Source organism: Solea solea, chromosome 17, assembly GCF_958295425.1.
Source record: "Solea solea chromosome 17, fSolSol10.1, whole genome shotgun sequence".
NCBI lineage: Eukaryota > Metazoa > Chordata > Actinopteri > Pleuronectiformes > Soleidae > Solea > Solea solea.
This window is the reverse complement of record NC_081150.1, coordinates 2,808,155-2,832,083: the sequence shown is the minus strand read 5'-3', so window position 1 is coordinate 2,832,083 and position 23,929 is coordinate 2,808,155. Positions and strand designations below refer to the sequence as shown.

General features: G+C 39.8%; 1 protein-coding gene across 1 annotated transcript in view; it reads right to left on the bottom strand.

Annotated features, from left to right (window-relative positions):
* Positions 1 to 23,929, bottom strand: part of ptchd4 (patched domain containing 4) — a 45,845-nt gene that overhangs the window by 9,151 nt on the left and 12,765 nt on the right. Inside the window, exon 2 of the mRNA XM_058614395.1 lies at positions 17,761 to 18,256. Within this exon, the coding sequence (XP_058470378.1) occupies positions 17,761 to 18,256 (496 nt within the window). The remainder of the gene's footprint in view (positions 1 to 17,760; positions 18,257 to 23,929) is intronic.

Here is a 23,929-nt window from a genome sequence, read left to right as displayed (position 1 = left end):
AATTACATATTGTGCACTTAAAAAACATTTCACCCAAGAGACAAATGAAGCAAAAGTAGCACAGTTGGTGCAGAGAGTGCAGGAGCATTAATGAGTGAAAAAGTGAAAAGGCAGGAGGCAGAGAAGCACATGGCTGGGAGCATGACTGAAAAGCTCAATGCTAATCATCTTTGGAACAAATCCAAAGTCTGCTCAGTGAACGCTGATTAATGCAGAACTGAACATCTGGAAGGGTCACACGGTTGCGCAGTGGCGAGTGTTGATGTCTCACGGCAACAGCGGTTTGATCAAGGGCCTTGTGGAGTTTGCATGCTCTCCCCCATGTGTGGGGGTTCACTCCGGGTACTCAAGATACCTCCAAAAGTCCAAAAACATGCAGATTAGGTTAATTAGACACTAAATTGACCATAGGTGTGAATATGAGTGGATGGTTGTTCGTCCTGTAGGCCCTGCAGTGGACTGCCAACCTGTCCAGGGTGCACCCCGCCTTTCGCCCTATGTCAGCTTGGATTGGCTCCGGCCACCCCGTGACCCTCATGTGGAGGATAAAACAGCAGAAAATTAACGAATAAACATCCGGAAATTTACAATAGCCTTCCTACCACCATGGCTGAGGCTGACCAAGAGACTGCTGCATTCCCAACAGCCACTGTTATTGCCGTGGTAAAACTGAACCACTGAGCCAGTGATGTCCTCTGAACAGCGTAGCACACACACACTCATGCATGTGCACACCCACGCGCAGTATATGACTTCCATTTCGGAACATTATAGCTTCTACTATGAGCCTTCAGGGAAGACCAGACTCATTTACTGTCTCGCCCACACACTAACACACTCTGGAGGAAACTTTTGCATAGACTTTGCCTCCTTTTTCCTCCCTCCTCTCCTCTGAGACTGCAAGTTTTGACAGCTGCAGTGAACAACTTCAGCACTTCAGCCGTGTGCATATGTCTGGAAATAACAGCTTGTTACTAGTGATGTCAACCTGGAAAAGAAAAACATCATTAATATGCACTTTTAAAGCCCTCCAGTTTGGCCGCGTCTTGTTATTAACAACAATGAGTCTGCACTTTGGTATGTTCTTTTGTCCTTTTATCACACATTTATGTTGCAAAACCAAAACATAACCCCACCAATCAGTTGTTTTTGTGATTTCAGATTTCTCCCACAAAATCAGTTTTAATTGAAGCCTTGTCTAATGCAGCTCTTTCCTGTGGGGTCCCTCTGGGATCAGTCCTCGGGTCCCCAGTTATTCTCTACTTACTTACATGCTGTTGCTCTTCAAACTTGTCTATTCATAAACAATATACAGGATAAGTGAAAGTCAGAAAATGTTCCAATCACACTGATCATATCAATTTTTACATGCATTGCATGAATTTTGTTTGAAAAATACAATGTGATTATATCTAGAACATAAAAATAAACACTTACTCTTTCAATAAAATGTATTTCTACTATAAAGTAATATCACCATGTTAACATCTGTAAGCCAACTGTTTCATAATGTATGATAATAATTAGGCTAGAATGATTTTCTTTGGGCTGGTAGATATGGCCAAAAAGTAATCATGGTATTAGAAAAGTCTAAATTAGTCTATATTAAAAATGATCACAATAAAATTAGAAAAAATAATTATGGATAGATTTTGCTGCTGAGTGAAAGTTGATGAATTAGTTGTTAAATAGATAATCATTTCCAAAGCATGGGGCAAAATCATACATTGCGGACCTTTATTACATTGATGTTGAATCTAATTGTATTATTATTATTGATCTAATTCATTATTGTATGGCAAAGGCAGCTGCATAGCAATCCTTGCCAATCAAGAACTATATCTTAAAGGGTCAATCAGCCATTATTACAACTGTAAACATCACTTCTGCTGGAATGGAAAAGCTTGAGAGGCAAAGGAACAATAACTGAGAGGAACGAGGGATGAATGACATGAAACCAATGATCCTTATAATCAGTCCTTCCCCTCATACCAACATGTTTAATAGCTAATAGTCACATGGTTGCTTTATCTAAATGTGAATTATGTAATGTTGGTGTTGCTTTTAATTGTATTTGTTTAACTCTGAGTTGTAGTGTCATTGAAGTACTACAGTCTTGTTTAATTCAAATCTCAGAAATCAGGTTATGATCCTCCTAGTTTTCAAACCAACAAAACAACATCTATGCCTTTATTTCCACAAGGCTCTGTGTGCTGTACTTAAGTCTCAGCACGCAATTAGAGTAATGACCTCTGCCATTCCTTACCTCCTTACATGCACCAAGACAGCAGCTGCAAAGCACAACTCACATCCCCCTGCAACCTTTTACTGAATTACCTATTCCATTCCTTTTTGCTGGGATATAGCCTGTGTTGTGTGCCAGCCACTGCAGTAGTGTGTCAGAAAACAGGGATGGATGCGGAGAGGAAGAAAGACGTGAAGCTGTAGCTCAGACTGGAGGGACAGAGAGGCAAGAGGCTTTGTATCTGAGCACCTGCAAGATGCGCATACAAGCCTGAATGGATTTTAAGAGGGCAGTTTGTCACTGGCTGTCCTGTAGACTATTTTCTGCCTAAAAGAGAAGATGGGGTTGGGGTTGGGGTGGGGGGGGGGGGGGGGGCAGCCTTATCGTGTCACAGCCTGACCACAGTGATGCTATAATGGAGGCTCTGGCTGAACAAACCTTCCCCTTTTCCCCTGACCTGCATGAAAAGTCACTGAGTGATTAAACTACTGTTTGAAATTACATTTAGACCACAGAAATCCATCCATCGTTTGTCTGGATGACATGTCAGATGCTCCCGCCCGGAGCGGATTGTTCCAATCAGGATATTTGTCAAAGCATTCCAGCTAAGGCTGGGCAGGATACTGATTTTTCAAAATTATATCAATCTACTGCTGTAAAACTGTGTTTGCGTTTGCATCTCTTCAGAGGAGTGACGCCCTGATATTAACACTGACATCACCTAATATGTCATGGAGGAGGTCTCATTCCGAAAACTTAATAATATGATGAAACACAATTGGAGGCCAAATGCAATTTATACATGACATATAAACCCCATTCACTCTCGCTTTTTTTATTCTAACAGCTATGAATGAAATTTGGAAATAATTAATTAACCAGGTCACAGGCAAAGAATCAGAATGCAGTTTACGACAACAACAAGTTCAGGAATTCATCCTTTTCATGTAGTAGCTGTAAAATGTTCAATACCATACATTTTGCAAATATCTCCTCAAGAAGATCATCAAGATTTGTAGAAATGTTTACATTTAATGCTAACCTGTTGGCGCTGAGGTGCATATTCACATTAAATGGTCGCAAATTCTCTGGGCAATAGGATTACATTCAAAGTCAATACAAAGATGAATTTCACGTCACACATGAAGCAAGCCCACAATGTGAATCCCACTTCAGAATGAATTACTACATGGTCAATTCTGAAAGTATCTCCACATTAATTGACTCCAGCTGTTGCCCAGCCAGCATGTCCATGTGGTCCCCATATGGGTCCCAAGCGAGGTGCCTACTAAGTACTGGGTGCTAAGTGGGTATGGGCTTGAGAAAATTGGTTTTAATAATATAGGCTCCACATATGAAGCCCATGAAGGCCATGAAGGCAAACACGGGTATCACCACCATGGAAATTGCAGACAAACTTGCATGGAACCCATAATGTAAGCCTGAATATATCCATTGTGACTTTACAATCAACATATTTAGCTCTAGCATGCTAGCATTGTTAACTATTACTCACATAAATATTCTGAAATGAATTAATGACCAACCCAGTTGGAACAGGGGCCTTTCTGCATGGAGTTTGCATGTTCTCCCCATGTGTGCGTGGGTTTTCTTTGGGTTCTCTGGTTTCCTCCCACAGTTCAAAAACGTGCAGATTTTGGGATTAGGTAAATTGGACACTCTAATTTCACTTTAGCTGTGAGTGTGAGAATGGGTGGTTGTTTGTCTCTATGTGGTCCTGTGATGGACTGGCATACTGTCCCGGTTGTACCCCGCCTTTCGCCCTATGACAGCCGCGACCCTCATGTGGAGGATAAGGCAGTAGGCGATGGATGGATGGATTCAGCGACCACAAGCAAAAGTAACGGCGTGAAAGGTCACTTTGTGTTCAGTGTAAACACACATCCATCCTTTATTTCAAAATATTACATCGCTGATGGACCAACCGAAAACTGGTATAATGATGTACAGTATATGTGGGTTTGATTTACTGGGTTTCTTGTCATGGCATACATGAATGTAAAACCCTATCTCACTGAACTTTGTATCATGAAAAAAAAAAAAAGAAAAGAGTCTGCTCCATTGCTTTTAATATTCCACATACAGTGACACTGGCACACTCCCTCCTGCAGTTCAGTGGCATCATTAACTTGCATTTTGAGTAGGAGTCTGACAGAGTTTGAAACCGATCCTCTGCAATTACCTCCAAGTGAGAAACAGCAAATTTGGTCATTTGCATTTTTAAGTCCTTTTCTTCTGGAAACTTCAAAAGTTTTTAATAGTTGCTTCTTTGCAGTAAAGAGTTTGTACGTTTAACTTGTACTGTATCTTGTTTTTCTCATCCTGCTCTTGCAGCAGTTATTATTAACCCACATTCTAATGAAGTAGCTTCTCTGTCTCTGTTGAACAGGTGTAGTTGTAAGACTTGAAGCGAGTGCACTCCCGGCATTTGTCTTTATGCACATTGTTCATCTATTTTTCTGTTTGTGGACGCCCACACACACACGTTACACCACAAATTGGTCCCCATAATTCTTATTACACCAAACGTAAAATGCATTCTTCTAATAGCATTATCATTTGTTTGTAGTAAAAAGATACACACTACAGTTTCAGTATCAGAAAACTTTTTTTTCTATTCTGATAGATAAAATGTAAATGTAACATATAGTAATAGAATTAGAATGGTGTTACTTTGAGAGCTCAATATCTTCTCAGGTGGTACTTGGTATAAAAAGTATGAGAACCACTGCCCTAAGTTGAACTGTATTCTACTTTTTTTGTTAACACATTCAGGGTCAGCCGTTAATTAATCTAAATTAACACCTTAATGCTGACAGCACTTAATAGCTCCGGATATGAAGTGACTCAGTTTGCTCACACCGCCATGTTGGCAGGAAAAGCTCCGTCATCAAGGTCTCCCGTCCTTGGTATCTTTGGTTTACCGGTAAAATATTCTCCCATTACCCTGCCCCACGACAGCCATCCACCATCATGACTTTCAATGGCTGACATTTTGCCTGGTATAATCTGCCAGTTACATATGTACATATATACTTCTTGCCAAAATGGCATATCTTTGGTTGTGATGTAAAGGATGTGATGTGAAAGAATTCTGACTTATTGATGTATAAATAGATGAATAATTCAATGGATGTTGTTCTGCATTGAAGTGTCACTGTCACTGTGCAGATGTCAATCCAGCCCGATGCAGGCAACACAACACACAGCCACGAAACACATCAAAATGTCTCTCTGATTTGTTTTAAATTTTTTGCATAAAAGTCACAGAAAACCCAGAGTCACTCTCAAACATTGCTGTCACAGTCCCACCATTGATGTGACTAGACTTCATAAGAAATGAGTGACACTCAAGAATATCACAACAGAACCAAACTATGCAGCCAGCGAGGATGATGCACGTTTAATAAAAGTTTGCTCTTGAGCTATTAAAATTTCAAGACCCTTTGATGCCATACTTAGCTCTGTTAAGAGGCGTCCTCTCAGAACCCTGCACCTCCTGCTGAATGTTTCATTAAAAATGGATTAGCCTCCCAACACACCTGCTCACTGGCTCTCATCAGTAAAAGTGTCTGCAGTCCTGGTCGATATTCACACACTGACACAAATGCCAAATCTACAAAGAGGGTGGAACTGGAGGTATAGTGTTGCCTGTTGTAATTTATGATTCTGTTTCATAATCTTCAGTTTTAATCAAGTACGTGGGAACATACATAAGTAGACATGCTCTTATACCAACTGAATTCTGGGCTTTATGGCCTGGCTTAGGTTAAACCTTGAGAAAAGCAAAAACATACACAGAATGAAGACATAGAGTTTGACTCCTATTGTTTTTTCTTCGGCTGCCGATCTTTAGAAATAAGTGCAGACGATGGCAGATGTACAATATTCTAGTTATTGTGTCATTGAATAGATTTTTGAATACAAGCCAGCCATTTTCAGCTTTTTGTACATAAGCAATTGAAATCCTGTTTCCATACTCAAAATATATTGATTTTAAGATTCTTGGAAATTGCAAAAGCAAAGGTGCTTCTTTTCTTTCGGCTTCTCTGTCACCACAGAGGATGATCTGCATATTTGAGTTGGCAGAGATTTTTCTGTGGTCACATTAGAGCAGAGGCTTCAAACTCACTTGCTTCCCCCCCAATCAAATACATGTGACCCTTATACATGCGACACAATATCAAGTTAGAAAGGAGTAATGTCTTCGTCTGTTATTTTTATTTACAGACTTATTTTGCATCACAAATAATTGTATTGTGGACATTTATTGTTCCATACCGACACTTTTACTTTTAAATTCTATGAAATATTGTTACAAACATTTTTTTTTTGTAATTATGTAATGTTGTGATACAAATTTCCTTAAATGTTAAATGTAAACCTTTTTTCCAGTTCACTGGCCCCTCCTGACCACACAAGATGCTGAGTCGCCCCCAGGTCATTTGAGTTTGAAACCCCTGCATGAGAGTGTCCAATTATGGCCTATAATGTTAAGCAATATCAAAATAAAATTATATTTTGTTGGCACATACTGCACATCGTGTCTTCATCAACATGCATAATGATTTGATCCATAAGTTATTTCTAATATAGGCCAAAAATCAAATGTATTCATCAGTGCCGTAGATAAATAATCCACTGATGGGGCATGTTTCTCTTTGGTGCCCAAAATTTATGTATGAAATTGCTAATCACTTTGTATAATCAATTCTGGTCAATTTTAAAGACTAAACGCGAGAGTGTCGGGTCGATTGTGTTCGCTAATCATCGTCACACATGAGTGAAGAACTGCACAGTGCTCTGGTTAGTAATGCTCTGATGCTGTGACGCACTACTGCACACCGGTCAATCAATAGAACTGCACAATTAAAACAAAATATTTCATGCTAAATTGGTTACCAATAGGAGGAAAAGCTCAGAGCTGCATGCCTGTAAGTACTCAAGTCATTAACGCTACATGTGACGTGTTTCTCACCAATTTGGCGCAGCACCTACCTCCAAATTCAAGTTTGATCTCAGTTTGCCAGTTTTTAGGCTAAAGACACAAGGGCAATCAATTTACCCCTTTGATTAAAATCTGCCCTGACTATCGAGACATTTTAAATCCCCTTTAAAGAGTAAACCTCTTCTCCTGGCCTTCACTTCAGGATGAGAATTGATCCGCACACATATCTAACTAGATCTGGTTTTAACTTCAGTCATGTTATATTGTATTATGTCTTGTACCTCTCACTTTGTAAAGCACATGGCTCAAACCTGCTTGTTTTTAACTGTGTTTTAGAATCCATCACAGAACTGAACTGAGCAATGTCTCAATACAAGATCAATACACAGGAGCCACACATGACACGTACAGTATAAATGCACTCAGTCTCAAACACATGCGCACAAGCACACTCGTTTGTGGAAAAGCTAAATAAATCATTACATGATCCTGGGATTGGGGCCAGGAATATTTCTAGCTCAAGTATAAAAATCTGTCTTTCTCTTGTTGCCCACAGCAACATTCAATTTCTAATTTGGACACATCAGACAAAGTGTATTTTACAGTTTGGTACCATATAGTCATGGAGCTATGTTAATGAATGCATATAGTCCTGGCTTATTATTCCTCTCTGCAGTCCTCAAAAACGACCGTGAAGCTGTCATACCATCGTCAGCCCAGAGACACTCACTGCAATAATCTCCGGATCGATCATCAGTCTTCCTGCGTTGCTTATTGAAACAGGCAGGAATTCCCAGCGGACTTTTCACCATCTCCGGCTCTATTTTGTTATAAAAAACGAAATCAGTCTGCAAAAATATCACTGTCGATAATGATGTTACAATACTGAAAGCAGGGATATAATGACCCCTCCTTACGCTCCCAACCAAATCTTTACTGGAAATACAGCATTACATTTGTGTCCGTTATTTGGATAAATGCGCTATTCATTTTCCAAATGGATCGACACAATGGGGAAAAAGTGTCTTTACAGAAACATGTTCTCTCCTTTCATAAAATAGTGGAGTGCCATATATTATCACTAAGCACATGATACTTGCTAAATATTTGATGGACGCCCTCAAACCAAACCATTCCCAGGAACTGAGAAGATGAATGACCAATATCCACCATGTATCACTGTTTAAATGTAAAGCTGTTGAATAGTGCCAGTGCCAGAATCTCCTACTTAGTTTGAAATCATCACTGCTTGCTCTCTCAGCTGCCACATCATGAGTACGACCTTTTCATGCTTGCAGATGTGCGGAGCATATATTCATATTCATATATTTACACCTAACCCTCAAAATGTCTGTCAGGACTTTTTGTTGCTTAATTTAACCATAAAAGGACCAGAGAATGTTCTGTAACTAAGTGCTTTTGTCCATTTTTTCCAGAATAACTTCCAAAATCTGGTCGTTATTTACAATTTACTGCGTGTTAAAATACCGTTTTAACAAAAAATGAAGAAAAACAAAAAGGTTTACTTAGAAACACACTGCAGTTGTACATGAACAACAAATTTTGCATGTTAAATTTGAAATTGTAGTCACCTCCCACTTTCAAGAGGCGTGACCAACGGACATATCAAAATGGCTCTGCATGCATCATGGATAGACCTACAACCAATCAGACCTATGATCTGGATGACTTACTGTATGTAGAGCAACAAAAAATGTGTCAACAAACGCGCTTGTTGTTGTTTTCTAGGAGCGATGGCTGTAAAATAATGGTCTCTAGGGGTTTGTGATTGGTTGTGCTTTGCACCACATTACTCACTATACACTACACTATTTAAACCATATTTTAAATGCATTTGGGTTTTGCCCAAGTGCACTTTACATTCTGCCAAGTATCAACATTCTGGTTCCGAGATGACCCACTTTACCTCCTGATTCATACATCCCGTGACGATGTGAGCCCCTAAGGCTAAACGAAAAAACCCATCTGCACCTCACTATCATCGTCGGTGGTGGAACCACTTTGCGTCAACATCACATGACCTGAATATTGCTGTAATCACAAAGTCATGACATTGGGGGAAGCCATTTGTCGTGGGACTTTCTACTTAAAGTAAAACACCTACATATCTGCATGATGAAAGGAAAGGAACCTTGGCTTGTAACTAGAGGTTTGCCTGTTCGAATACTGACAGGTCAAAGGCTGGGGTACCTCTGATCAAGGTGTCCAATCCACATTGCTCCCCATTAATTGGGTTTTGCACACTCAGCGTGAGGTAACCATCTAAAAATATTTACTGTATTCTCTCATTCTGAATCAGATATGAAATTAAATTACAGCTTGGAATCCCAGAGTACCAACATGTCCCAGTAGCTACGTGGTGCGCTGCGTAAACAGAAGACCCTTTGGGAAGGTCAGTACACCTGAGTTGATTTGGACCTGACAACGACCGGCAGAGACTTCTTCTGTAAAGTCACAGCATGCATGTTTCATGAGTCCTCCTCTGCTTTCCTTCCCGCTCGTCCGCCACCCGCCTGTTTTCACACTTCTAACAGCCATCATAAATCCAGGGAGAGAACAAAGTGACAAGCTCAGCTCGGCAGTAATTGGCCAACTCGAAGATGACACGGCAGATAGACACGAGGGAGACGTGCAGGAGGAGAAGCTGCTCCATATTAAACAAAAGGTCCACCGACATGCGGTGGCACCTGCCCAGTGCCAGGTTTCCTCCTCTACACGATTCAAAGGCCAGAGATGACATTGGTTGGAATGTTCAGAGAGAATAATGGATTAGTTCTAGCCTACTGCAATCTGAGAGATAAAGGGAAATCATGACACATCTTCTTATTTGAAGCTGTTGTCAGTGAAATAAGTTAGTTAAAATACATGTTGAATATACAGCTGACAGCTGTCAGTGATCTAGTGTTTGCTCCATCAGTCTCCAAGTCTCATGACTCCAAAAGTAGGACACCATTCAGTCCTGGTATTAACTTCCATCCTGAGTCATCCTGAGTCAGTCAGCAGATGACATTAAGTACACGTCTAAAACACTCCCCGTCCTTCTTGAATGTGTCCTCAGACCCAATGACAAAAAACACATTAGGAGGTGGTTTGATGACACATTTGTCCACATTCCTGAGTGGCACTAACGAACGTCGGTCCCCAATCAGGACAAGCTACAGCTCCTCAGCTGACGTGCTCTTAACCGCTGTCGTCTTACACCATTATTCAACTGCTGCATTCATTTATAGCCACCTGCACGATATCAACATTGTTTGCCATATGTTTTTTTTTATTTCTAACGGTTAAAATTCATGTTACAGCAGTGTGAGCAGAGCTTCAATTCCCATCTATTTGTTTCTTCCACAGACACAAACACACTGACGACAGACACATCTGTACAGTTAGACTCATTAAAATCCTCATTTTGTGTATTTGAATTAAGGGTGAGGAGGCCATGTTCTGGCAAAAACCGCAGATGGGATTTTCCCTTTAGCCTCTTATTTTACTAAAATAAAATAATCCTGGGAAAAAGTTCAAACTTCAATGGAATAAACTTTTGGAGTGGGTGAACATGACGAGTTGAGAATAAGGCTGAGGCTGAGGTCAGTGATGGTATCAGCTGTAACCTGCCGTCTTCACCCCATATAATGGTTAGCGCCCTCTCCACCTATGGAGGTTGTACACGTAATGACACAAAGAAATTAAGGGCGATAAATGTTAAATGTGGCACGTGTAATCGAATCACTCGTGGATTGCATGGAGGATGGATGTTAATACCAGGTCTGAACAGGGGCTAAATCGAGGAGAAACTTTACTAGTATTCCATTAGTCTTTATACACAGAGACAGTCCTTTCAGCTCGTGGTTAGGCACTGAATGAACGTCTCCCGTCCCCACCAAGTGCATTCCTTCTGGGATGTACGGAGGAGGCTAATGGCAGCAACCGACAGGGAGATTAAAGTTAGCCAAAATATTGAACTGCTGACAGGAGCTTTAAAGGTCTAGTGTGTTAAATGTTACACACTGGTTTATTGGCAGGAATCAAATATAATACCCATTAGGTAGAAAGAAAAGCTTCCAAGCTGCGCGATACAGAGACTCATCACACATTATGTCAGCATTTCACTTTCATCCCATCAAACTGAATGGCTTCACCTGAACACTTTACCACACAGGCCTGATCGACGGACACCTTTAGGGGTGGATGGAGGTTTTGGTTGTTCTACACCCTTTTTTACTTCAGTAACAATGCAACCATTTTCCCCTGACCTCTACCTCTATGTGAACTATTTCTAGAGCATTTTAAGGAAATAAAGTCAAATAGAATAGAGCACTGTTGCAAGCACAATAAGTATATTTATTTAAAATGAATGCTGTCAGTCAAACACGCTATAAACGTTGTTAACGCAAACCCATTTTAACGCTGTCAATTTTTTTATTGCAAGATCAACGTTCTTTTTGGCCTAGCAAATTTTTTAGTTTTTTCACATGCTGTTGTAACAACTGGTAACGTTAGAAAAACTACAACACCACACCAGATCTAGCTAGACCGGAAACAAAACAACAGGCATGCTGCACACCCTTGTTTGGGCTTGCGAGAGAGTAGTAGGCTAACGTTACGTTTTGAGTGGATGGCGAGCGCTGTGCGCTTCTCCGTCTCCAAGTGGGCTTTCCGTATCCGACGCAGCCTGGATCATTTATCAAAATCCAAGTAATGATGTATGCAGTGTTACCAACCAAGCTGGCAGCTCTCACAATAAGAGGAATAACTCAAAATATGCACAAAGCAAGCCGAACCACTTTTCTATGTTGATAAGAGCATTAAATTGAGAAAAAATAATGGGACAAAAAGAAATCAAGGGACATTTAGAATAGATGAACATGTGCGATTAATTGCGAGTTAACTATATATTATTACTATATAACTTATATTTTTAATCGTTTGACAGCACTATTTAAAATATTTATTATATAAATAATGTTTTTTTTCTTTTATATAAATACACTCTCTCATTGTTTAGTGCCCAAATTTGTTATAATGGAGTCCAAGACCAGACCAATATTTCCCTTTTCTGGTTATGTCTTAGGACACATCACTGTCACATTCAAGCTGTCATTACCTGTTCAAAATGAATGCTGCCATCCCATAGAACATTTGAAGTTTTAACCCTTACGATTGCACAAAAATTCACATTGAACAAGCAAATTAATTAATTATCAAAATAGTTGATCATTCATTTGGTAATCAATTATGCAAGTAATTGTTTTGGCCCTACATGAGAGACACTCCTCTCTCTGCAGATAGCAAGCCACTGCTTTGGTGGAGAGACACAGGGTGCAAGTAACCGCAGCTCATAAATGTCTGTGTAGGATCAAGTGTAGCTTGAATAAAAAGAGAGCTGCACTTGATCCTGATCAGGTTGACGGGAAATAAAATGAGGAGTTGGGTCGTTTGCAGCAGATTAAAAAGGAAACTGTAAACAAAGTCATATCCACTTTAAAGCAGGGGTCTATGGCTCTTGAAAAGCTTGCAATAGTGTTGAATTTCACTTAAAACAAAACAACTCTACAATCCCCATTCCCTTCTTTCAGTCCTCTCATAGAAGCTGCCATTTGTCCATGACTCACTCACTACCACCTTCCCAGTGTCCTCTCTGTTTCAGCAGCACACGCCTCTCAGGCTTGTTGAGAAGATGCACGTGCTGCGAGAGTACAAGCAAGATACATAAATTAGGGCAGTCATTTTTTCCCAAAAATAAAGTTTGCCATTCCTTTGAAGATGTTCGGATATATCCCACCCTCCGCACGCACACACAAACATGATGTCACTATGTATTATTACACTTACTATTAGTCACACGAGGTGGATCACTACCCGTCTGGGATGTTTTTTTCTGCTGCTTCACACAAATAACTCGCTTTGTTCCCTACTTTTTAATCTCCAGTGTAGAACCCAAAAATACTTCCAACTGCCACTTTTCAGATGATCGGTCCTACAATAACACAGTTAGAGCCAGTGCATGACAACACATGGATGGTTTTAACATTTGCAATAAAGGAAACATTAAAGTGGTGTTCTTAAGCATTTTGCGGTATTATTAAAAATAAACAATGATGCACTGGTAATTTCCTTTCTACAAAGAAAAGCGGCAGAATGGTGACACAACAATGAGGATTCTAAATAGCACACTATGATCCCCGAGTGTTACTGTAGCCTCCACAGACGAGATAAAGGCGAGAGAAGTGAGAAACCACAGGACTATATTCAGACAAAAGATAATTAGGTCTATGGTGTATTTCACTGTCACATGAACGAATCATGGAAATGTGCAGAGGAGTACGAGCATCACAGCTTCAGCAAAGATGTTTGTTCGCATGTGGCTACGAGCCGCGGGCTAACTCATTAATGTATAATAACAAACGTAACAAAAGAAAGGAAAATGTTTTCTTAAAAAAAAAAACAACTTATTTTAACCCCCCCCCAACAAAAAGGAACTAAACGTTTAAAATATGCAGTTAAAATACAAATCACCTATGCTTTTATTATTTTTTTATCAATTTATTTTGTTTTTAAAGTTTCAGTCCTTGCCATATTTATTCATTCTAGTAATGCTCCATTGCTTTCTGCTATTTATTTTTAATTATGGTCCACTTTTTAAATGTAGGCCATCTGTGCTGCAGGTGCACCCATGGTCATTTGCCGTGGGAATAATACAAAACTCCTTATATGGACTTCCTGGGGGGCGTGTGTGTTTAAAGGTCACATATTCAGTCTTTAAAAATGTTTTTGTCGTCTTCTTATGTTGTTGAGTCAAAGTTATGGTTCATTTTATATCGCATTTTTTGTGGTGATATAAAGTAGCAATAATTGTGCAGAAGTCACAAAATGTTTCTTTTCTTTTTGTTCATGAAAACGAGACATAGTGAACTTTGAACTGTGACGTGTTTCCAAATGTCACAAATTCAACCTGATTTGAAACATTTTAGTACGTTTTGCTCAGGTGTGTTTAGAGAGTTGGTAAAAAGTCTATATTTTTATTGCACATTCTTATACCCTCTGTATATACTGTATGTTTAAACATAGTAATGGAAAAAAGCAGCTGATATGCTCTGTGTTCTAAAGGTTCATGAAGTCTGGAACACTTTTATCTCACTCCTTTTAGTACGCCTGTCGCCCTATGTCAGCTGAGATTGACACAGACCCCCCGCGACCCTCATGTGGAGGATAAAGTGGTAGAAAATGGGATGGATGGATGTTTGGGCTGTCTGTGAGATGTTCGTCAAAGGATGCCAATGTCTTGAAATTGGAGAACGGGCACAGATAAAGTGACTTGACTTGATTTGACATTGTGAAAGAGAAAAGCCAAAGACTGCACTGAAAGTCATGGGTTCTGTGAGGGTGTTTCAGAACATGTATGGTGTATGTGGTGACGGCCTATTGACAGGTGGAATTCCTCCTGGTGGTGTTGATGTGAGAGGGAGGGACAGGTGGAGGAGGGAGGTGAGCTCAGTGAGACCGAAGATGCACTGTGTAGATCTAATCCACACAGTGCTGCAAAGATGCATCCTAACATGATTGAGTTCCTCATTATTAGATAGTCGGCATGATTTTACACAGTTTTATTTAAACAAAAAAAAAAACATGTATTTTTTGGCCTTGATGGGGTCTTGTTTTTCCTATAATGGCAGAAACACCAATATTTTGGTTGTTTAATACAACAATGTCAAACAAAGCATTAAGGTCAATTTGGAAAAGTGAAGTTTAAGAGCTGACATTTGAAAACTGTTTTGTTTTGTCAGAAAATACACATTTAAGAAACAGCCTTCATGCTGGGTTAAGTTTACAAACGTAAGCAGTCGATTTATAAAAAAGAGAAACACGAGATATGAGAGATATGAGTTAAAATTCTTTTCTGAGCATGATTTGCATGCAATACATTTGAAACTCGGTCACACACGTTGCCATTTTGAATAATCAAAGGAACCTTTACTGATGACCTCTCAACAGGGGGCGCTTCACTGACAGATTGGGCATCAGTATCCGCTTCCCTTCTCTGCGTCTGCCCTGATTTGTCATTGATATAGTGATAGGGGTGTGTCTCAGTCAGAACCTCCCAAGAGGAGGGTGGACATCTGCTGCCTCTGAGGTCCTGTCACATGAAATCACAGACTTAATCAAGTCCTCTCCATCTCCTTGGCTCTTCTCCACCTCCTGCTTCCCGTCTTCCTCCCTCCTCTACCTCGTCACTCTCTCTCTCTCTGTCGGTCCCCTGCCTCTTTTCCTATACCCCACTTTTTTATATCTCACGTTTTCTCTTTGACATTGCTTTTCAGCCTCTCCTCTCCTCTAAGTCATGTGTTAATCCAGCCACCTGCTTCTGAGCATTACTTAAACTTCATTTGTGTCCTCGGGTCGGCAGCAGTGTGGTACCAAATCCCCAGGGATGCAGTGACCTTATGAATGCACAGGCAGGGAATGTGACATACAGTGAACCGAACACTATGTGTTCCGTATAACTGAAACTGCAGAGGAAGGACCAAAGTAGAACAGGTGGAGTCACTTTCTCAACATCTAGTTCATGAATGAACTGAAAAGGAAAGAAATATTGTTATGTATCAGTGCCATACACATCAATAGTGATGATGTACAGTATTTATGTTCTATGCGTTATTATGTGATTTATAGTAACTGACGATGTGATTATTTTAGAAGCTGTAATCACATAATTTGCTTTAATTAACTGATTGTCAAAATAGAGGTGGTGATTATAGTAAATTAGTTGATTATTTGTTTCAGCTGTAATGCAAACACAACAACACGCACACACACACACTGTCCCATTGACAATACGTGTTGTTTCTCGAGAAGACATTAAATTTCATTACATTTTGGTGCTTTTTATTGGTCATCTAATCCCTATCCTCACTTTATTTGTTGGTCAATTTATGTTATTTCTGAACATAAAATAATAAATAAAAACATTCATTTAAATCAAAATCATACATAGAATGTTTCAACATTCAGATTTCCATTAATTAACATTAAATACTAAATGGCAAAGTTGTTTCCGGTAATGAAAAATGAAATGTCATCGGTGCCTTGGCAGCACATTTGAGGACAGTGAGGTTATGCCTGTTTTACTTTTTAATAATTATGGGAAGTTGAAGATCCATTGAGGATAAAAGCTATGTTTTCACTTCACCCTTTAAATAAAAACCTTATTAAAAAAAAAAAAAAAAAAAGAAGACTTAATGACTTGTGTCTTTTATTTTAAGGGGACTTTGTGTCATATCTTATTACTTTGAAGTCTATAGCCCTGAAGGGTTTCAAAAATAATTACAGCCCGTCCCAACCTAGCTTTCGGTATCATGCTCCTCTTTTAATTTCCTTAACAACAAGGTTGAGAACATTGATGTCTCATAGGAATGAAGTACATGAGTTCATGAGAGTTTGTGTTATCGGCTGAAGTTTTGAAGAACTAGTGGCTCATCTAGTCTACATGCTGCTGTATCTTTGGGTAAAAACTTAACCCCATGTAGCTCCTGCATAGCACAGGCAGTGAGTGAATGGCTAAAGAAGATGAGTAATAGAAAGTGAGGTGCACAGAGACGTGCTGTGTGATAACTGAATATTAATTAAAACAAGTTTTCTGATTTTCAGCTTCTCAAATACAGATATTTTCTGGTTTCTTTGCTCCATTTGACAAAAAAAATTATTAAAAATGACTCATTTTGATTTGGACAAAACAAGACATTTGAGAACATCATCATTTCTAGGTTTGGTAAAACATCCATCAATATTTTTCAAGATTTTATGGACCAAACAAATACTCGATTAATTATGAAAATAATCGCTAGTTGCGGCCCTAGACCATTTAACGTAGATCTTTAAGGAGTGGCTAAAAATATGTCTCAGTGGCACACTGAAGCCATAGTTAGCCAATTTCATTTAAAATTACAAAAAGAACAAAAAGAACAGCATACAGAGTACTGGAGCTAAACCAGGGCTGTGTTTGTGTCTGGAGAAAATGTCGCTATTTATGTATGCATGCTCTTTAATAACCTAGAATTCTACAAGTCCATTTGCTGCTGATTAAAAGTTAATTCAATTAAATGTGGGGGGAAATATGACCAGAGACTATGCATTCATGTTGCCATCATGATGAATTCCATCAGTCTGCTTCTCTGGGACTCTGATGTATGAAAGTGTTGCCTCTCATTGTCTGAGAAGATTACATCACCTAAGAACTACCATACACACATACTGTACGCACAAACTCGAAAAACAGCCAGACAAAAGAATGTGCTGCACAAGTGCAACTGCAGACACACACACACACACATGGAAAACACACACATGCCAAGAACAACAATGAACTGCAGGGATTCCCTGTGAGGAGAAGCCCAACACAATTCTGTTAATCCTTTTCCCCAATCAACCCTCTGTGAGTGTTGAACCCAGATAAGCCCCTTAACTAACCCCCCACACACACACACACACAGACACACACACACAATCACTCATGAGCCCCACTCCCACTCACCCATGGCAAAGAACGGGATTCCCAGCAGCGTAGAGTTAAACTTCCCGTCCGATATAAAGAAGATCCCTGCGGCCGTCACGTTGGCGATGCAGATAGTCAGTACCCCGAGGAGGCCAAGGAACGGCTTCCCTCTCAGACAGTCCCGCATGGAGCTGGAGATGGTGGCAGCCAAGAGCACCAGCACCAGACTGACCAGCACTTCCCCCTTGGCCAGCACGCCTGTCTGGTGGAAATCCCGCCACAGGCTGAAGGAAGTGAGTGACTGGATGTGGAGCTGGTCAGGCGCATTAGGAGCCTCTGCCGTGGACAGCCGGCTGACCAGGGCGCAGAACTCGTTCTCCCAGCGCTCAGCGATGGCATCCTGCACCACGGGTCCATGATTGCGGAGGTAGTAGGTGATCTGAACTGCACGGGCGAACTTGACCTGCTGATCCCGGCTGTTGGGCGAATAGGACACACCGCCCAGCTGGTGGCCGATGAAGGACACACGACCATCCTGCAGAGGATTCAGAGACACATGATGATACGTTTGTAAAAAATTCATCATTCCAACATTTTTAACACTTTAAAGCTTGTAGGGCTGCAACGATTCATCGATTATTAACCAGCTACTGAATTAACCGGCAACTACTTTGCTTATGGGAAACATCAATCAGTATTTTCTGACATTTTATGGACCAAGGCAATTCAAATTTCAATACTAGCCTAAATCACCGGAATGGATATCAGAAAAAGAAAAAAAACAAACAAAGACAAGAATACGTTTTTACTTAAATGCTTCCTTAAGAACAGGCAACATGCTGCAAAGAGAGATGTCCACCAATGTCATGTGACCAGGATGTGAGTAAATGTCTCCCACATAGTTATAGCAGTATGTTTTTTAAATGGTTGGCATTTAAAATGGTCAGCATAAAAGTCTCATTAACAGCTAAGTTTTCTTTTAAAGACTGCATCAGACTCATAGTGGTATGTGTGTAAGACAGATTTCCATTGCGACAATTAAGTACATCTTCTCTTATCTCATTGGTAGATGCCTGAGGTTGTGATATTAGTGTTGTATTGGACACAAAAAGTGGCATGAAGCCATCCCTGATCATCCGGCAGTTCAGAGAGAGGGTGCTCTTTCAGTTTTTCTATGAAGCAGCTCTGTGTACACCATTTGATATAAAAATCATTGGCTTCATTGGAAACAAATGCCTTCTAAAAAACATCTAAGAAAAGGTAGGAGTGTTTCAGAGCTTGTCTTGTCCGCCAAATCTTGTTTTAGCCACTTAGCAAAAGGCTCAACTCAGAACATCTACTCCTGTGTAGTGTATATACTTGAAATAATGCTCACCTGCACCCAAACGTTTATAGACCACAGTCCATAATGAAAATCAGCAAAATAAGTTGTTGAAGCACTGCTCGGAATGACCTTACTGACACAAATGTATCAAACAAAGCAGCAGGTCTTGAATCTCCACGAGCATATTTTGATAAACTGATTTTTTTTATGGACTTTGGTGCAGGGAGAAGATGGTTCAATTACTTCACGTCCCAGATAGTAAAGGCTGTCAAATGGCAAAATATTGTATTGTTTTATTTGTGAAACCTTTAGTGAGGTGGCTAAAATGTGCATTTCCTTGTGCACACTTCCCAGTTACAGTAGCTTCTCGCTCTCTTGCTACAGCAGATGATTTGCAAACTTCATTTTTACATCGGATACCCATCCTGATGCAGCCCTCCCATGCATCTGGACTTGTGGCTCCCCCTATGGCTAGGATCAACTTAGAGTGCCTAATTAACAATGAGAAATTGGGATTGACCTAGTGGGAATTCTACCTGGCAACCCGCCGGGTACAAGCTCAATTCCCTTCTGCTGAACCATGGGCTGCCGCAAGTGTCAGTACCTCGTGAACTATCATTTTAATAACTGAACCTGAAGAGTTATGTAGTTTTCAGACAGCAAATATGTTCTTTGATGTCAGTGATTGGTAAACAACCAACTGTGGAACCTGCTAGAAACATCCAGCCCCAGAGACTGTTGCACAAGTATGAGCCTTACTGTTGATTTACAATTCAATCTCCTGATTGAGCTGTGGATAAAACAGGCAGATTGATGTGAAGCGGAGCTCCAGAGCAAGCTTTAAATTGATATAATTATACCGCAAAATAAAGAGGTCTTCACATTGTCTAAGCATTTGGTATAATAATGTAATTGTGCAATAACAACTGAGCAGAGCAGTGAGGAGTTCAGCGAGACAGTCAGGACAAAGAACGTGGGTAGCATTATTCTGTCAGGAAGAAATAGGAGTCGAATAAAGAAGTGGTTATTTCTGGCACAACCTTTGTCATGTTTAATATAAACATGTTATGTACAGCATTCACATGTTGCCGCGGTTGGTAATTCAACGCTGCCTGTAGCAGCAGGGAACAAGAGAACAGCTCTGATAATCCTCTCTCACAGAACAGTGGATACAAGACAGGGCTGCGATCTCTGAGATGATCATGACTCATCATTTACTATCAGTTTCCCTCTCACTATACTGCATGCACATTTTGATTATGTGCGCAAAATAATTGGGGATCAAACCTCAGACCTACCACTTGAGCCATTAAGTATTATGGTGAGGTACTTCTCATGGTACAATATAGAGCAGTGTTTCTCAAACCTTTTATAGCAAGTACCAAGTAACATTGAGATCTTGACGTAACACCATTATCACCAACGTTAAAATACCGTGGTGTCAAAAGGTCGAGCAAAATCAGCGACAAACATTTCACGGGAGGCAGATTTATTCCAAATAAGATCATTTACTCTCTCATCATCCTCCTCTTCCTCACATATACTTCAGACACTGGTATAGTGGGATTAGATTAAAGGAATACTTCACCAACGCATTTAGCTTTGTATTACTGGAATAGGGGTAGTATTTTTGAAAAATTGTGCTTCCTGAGAGCGAGAGATAAGGTGACTCTAATTATTATTTAATTTCTTATTTTGATATTTGCTTCATTTTCTACACACTCCGCTCACATACCCTGGTGTATAGAAGAGTATTTCAGATTTTCCTCCAAGTACCACCAGAGGAAGAAAACCGGTATCACAATTTGAGGTAAAACCCATCAGTTGCTTCAATGAGCAAGCACTTGGTGACCGCGTATTAAAAAAAAACCCCACACTTGCAGTGGGTGGCGCCATCTGCCCTGTCTGGTTGGGGTAGGAGTAATAAGACATTTGTCAGTTCATGTACAAAACATGTGCAGCATTAGGTTGTGACGGTAATTCATTTCCAAAATGACTTTGTCTGCAGAGACAACTTTGGCTCTGACAACAACTGACAACTTTAAATTGATTAATGTAATCATGCACGCAACGCTACATGTTTATCGCCCAGCTTTAACGGCACAATATGTTAATTATTATTATAAATCACGGCAATGCAATAAATATTTCCCAATCCCATTTGATTAGGAAAGACGCACACACAACACACGTTTGACGTGAACCACACCCGACATGACAGAGTGTTGTTGTTGTAACAATGTCAATGTCGGCTTATTGCCGATATGATCTTGTTATGAACAAACTAATCCACCACAGTTAAACAGCCACAATATGCTGTTTCACAACAGGGGGGTCTTGATATAAATCTCACAATTCTGGATAAACTCATCCCTGTGATTGGTTTCTTCAATTTCTCTAAGCCGTGTACTGCAGTGACACGGAAAAACAGATGTGTTAGTCTGCTCTGGCATTATGACTATTTTGATTTTATTTTAAGGTCCTTTTTGTAAGGTTTTATTGGCAGAAATTGACACCAAAGTATATTTGCATAAGTGTATAATTGCTTTAAAAATCAAAATAATTTAGTTTCCGTAGCCTTCGAATAAGCCTTCTATGGCCCTTTTCCACTATGTTCCCGCCTCGCCTCGCCACGGCACGGTTTAGGTTGCGCTTCCACTACAAAATAGTACCAACTCAACGTGGAGTTGGTACTACACGGAGTCATCTCTGCACGGCTGCATGAAACTGCCTTTGACTTTGTTTTACACGCAACACACAAACGAGTGACTAGTGACTTGTAAAGCAATTGTTTTCAGTGTAACTGAATCATTAGAATCAGTTCATTAAAACGATTTGTTCAGTACTTCCTCCGTGACTGAAGCACAGACTCCGTCTGACACAGCGGCAGGGTTTTTCTAGGGGAAATCTGGCAAAGCGCAGCAGCAACACAGTACTACATTTAAGACAGAAACATTAAAACAAAACAAAAGTCAACATTTTTCAATTTCTGCTTCATAGTCAGGTGAGTTTAAAAAAAAAAAAAAAAAAAAAGAGTGAGATTGTAAAGAATCTGCCTTTAGTTCTTTCATTTGTGGTAGCTTAATAAACCTGTCATGGAAGACGCTGCATCTTCAAATCCAATACAGTAAGTAACTCCATCCATTTTCACCACAATTATATTAATAAGCAAATCTAGTAATATATGCAGATTGTATTTGCGATATATTAGCACTCAGTGCTTCTAATTTGTCATTTCATGACAGGATATACAAGTGTGTTTATGTAATGTGATTCCTTAAGGGACTAAAGAACGCTTTAGCTCTCATTTCATTTCGTAATTGCACAAAAGCTTGAATTAATCTACAGCACTCACTCTCCTACTTCACTGCGGAATTTCAAATCAATCCCAATGCACTTTATCTATGAGCTTTTACCATCCCACGAGGACGCACATACAGTATCTCCTCATAAATACGCTCCTACACAACTAAACTGCATTAAAAATCAGAAGGGACATGAGGAGTAAAAAAAAAAAGGTGCAGCCAAGCAGTGATTTATTATCATTATATTTTAAACTCTATAAACCTCTCACACGGATGAACACGCTCCGTTGTTGCGTTTGTTAACAAATTTCTTGACCCAAAAGTACATTAACCTTAATTAATCTGAGAGCACACACAACATTCATGAGATCTCACAAAAGTACATTAACATAATGTTTTTTATGTCATATGCACAATCACAGACACACATATGGTGTTTTTGGTAAGATTAGGGGGTATAATAACCACTTTTTAGTTATAAATGTGGAAAAGTGAAGAGAGAAAACTTTGGTTAATTAAAAAAAAAAAAAAAAAAAAAACCTGGTTAAAAAAACAACATTTCCCTGTCTCATATGTCGAAATCCTCTCCATAAACCACACCAGAATATCCTCATAACACTGCAACAACGCCCCCTCATAATAACACAACAAGTCTTCATTAAAGTTTCTCCATAAAAACAGCGCTGCAACCATCTGCAACACGTCTTCAAAGGGAGCTGATGGTGACATTATGTGTCAAACTGTGGTTTGACACTGACCGCGCCTCCCTCCAGTGAGAGATTTGCCACTTACACTTGTGAACTATGTCACTATTGGTGAGAAAGTGTGTCACAAACAAATGGTAGAAAGTGTGTGCCTTATGAAACATGAACGGGAATGCTGTTAATGACAGCAGTGCTTCTCAAATGGGGGTCTGTGGCACATTGTCAGCAGCGGTTTGTGAAAAGTTTCCAGATGCATCCATTAAAATGTGTATAAAGTCAATATTTTTCATACTTTTTTCTTATTAAAAGCTTGAATATAATAGATAGAAAGTCAATTGATTTATTCTTTACCATTAATCCTTGTGCATGGAGGAAGCTGGAGCAAATCCCAGCTGACATTGGGCGTGAGGCGGGATATACCATGTAGAGGTCACCAGCCTATTACAGAGCCATTAACACACACACACATGCAAGCAGTATGTAATCTGAAATCGACCCAGTTGATAAATTGTTCATTAAGAATGAAATCTATTATTAAATTATTCCAAGGGAAACACGTGAGGGGGATCAGTGGAAAATTGTTTGAGATGTTCAGTGTCTGCAGAAGTTACCAAGAGCCTTTTGTGAAGAGCTATAGAAGCAGAGGCTGCGGCAGAGCCAACTACTAAAAGACAATGTTACCTTACAAAGTTTCTCCTTAGCAACAACTGATCAAAAGTTAAGGAGCTATCATATATTTTAGTTGTGGTTGTGTGATGCTCTGTGCATAGAATCAATTAATAAATAATCTGAGGGTTGGTTCTTCTTTTTGTTTGCTGCAGCTTCTAGGATACATCCAAACTAAACGAAATTGATTCCCTCCTCTGCAGTTGTTT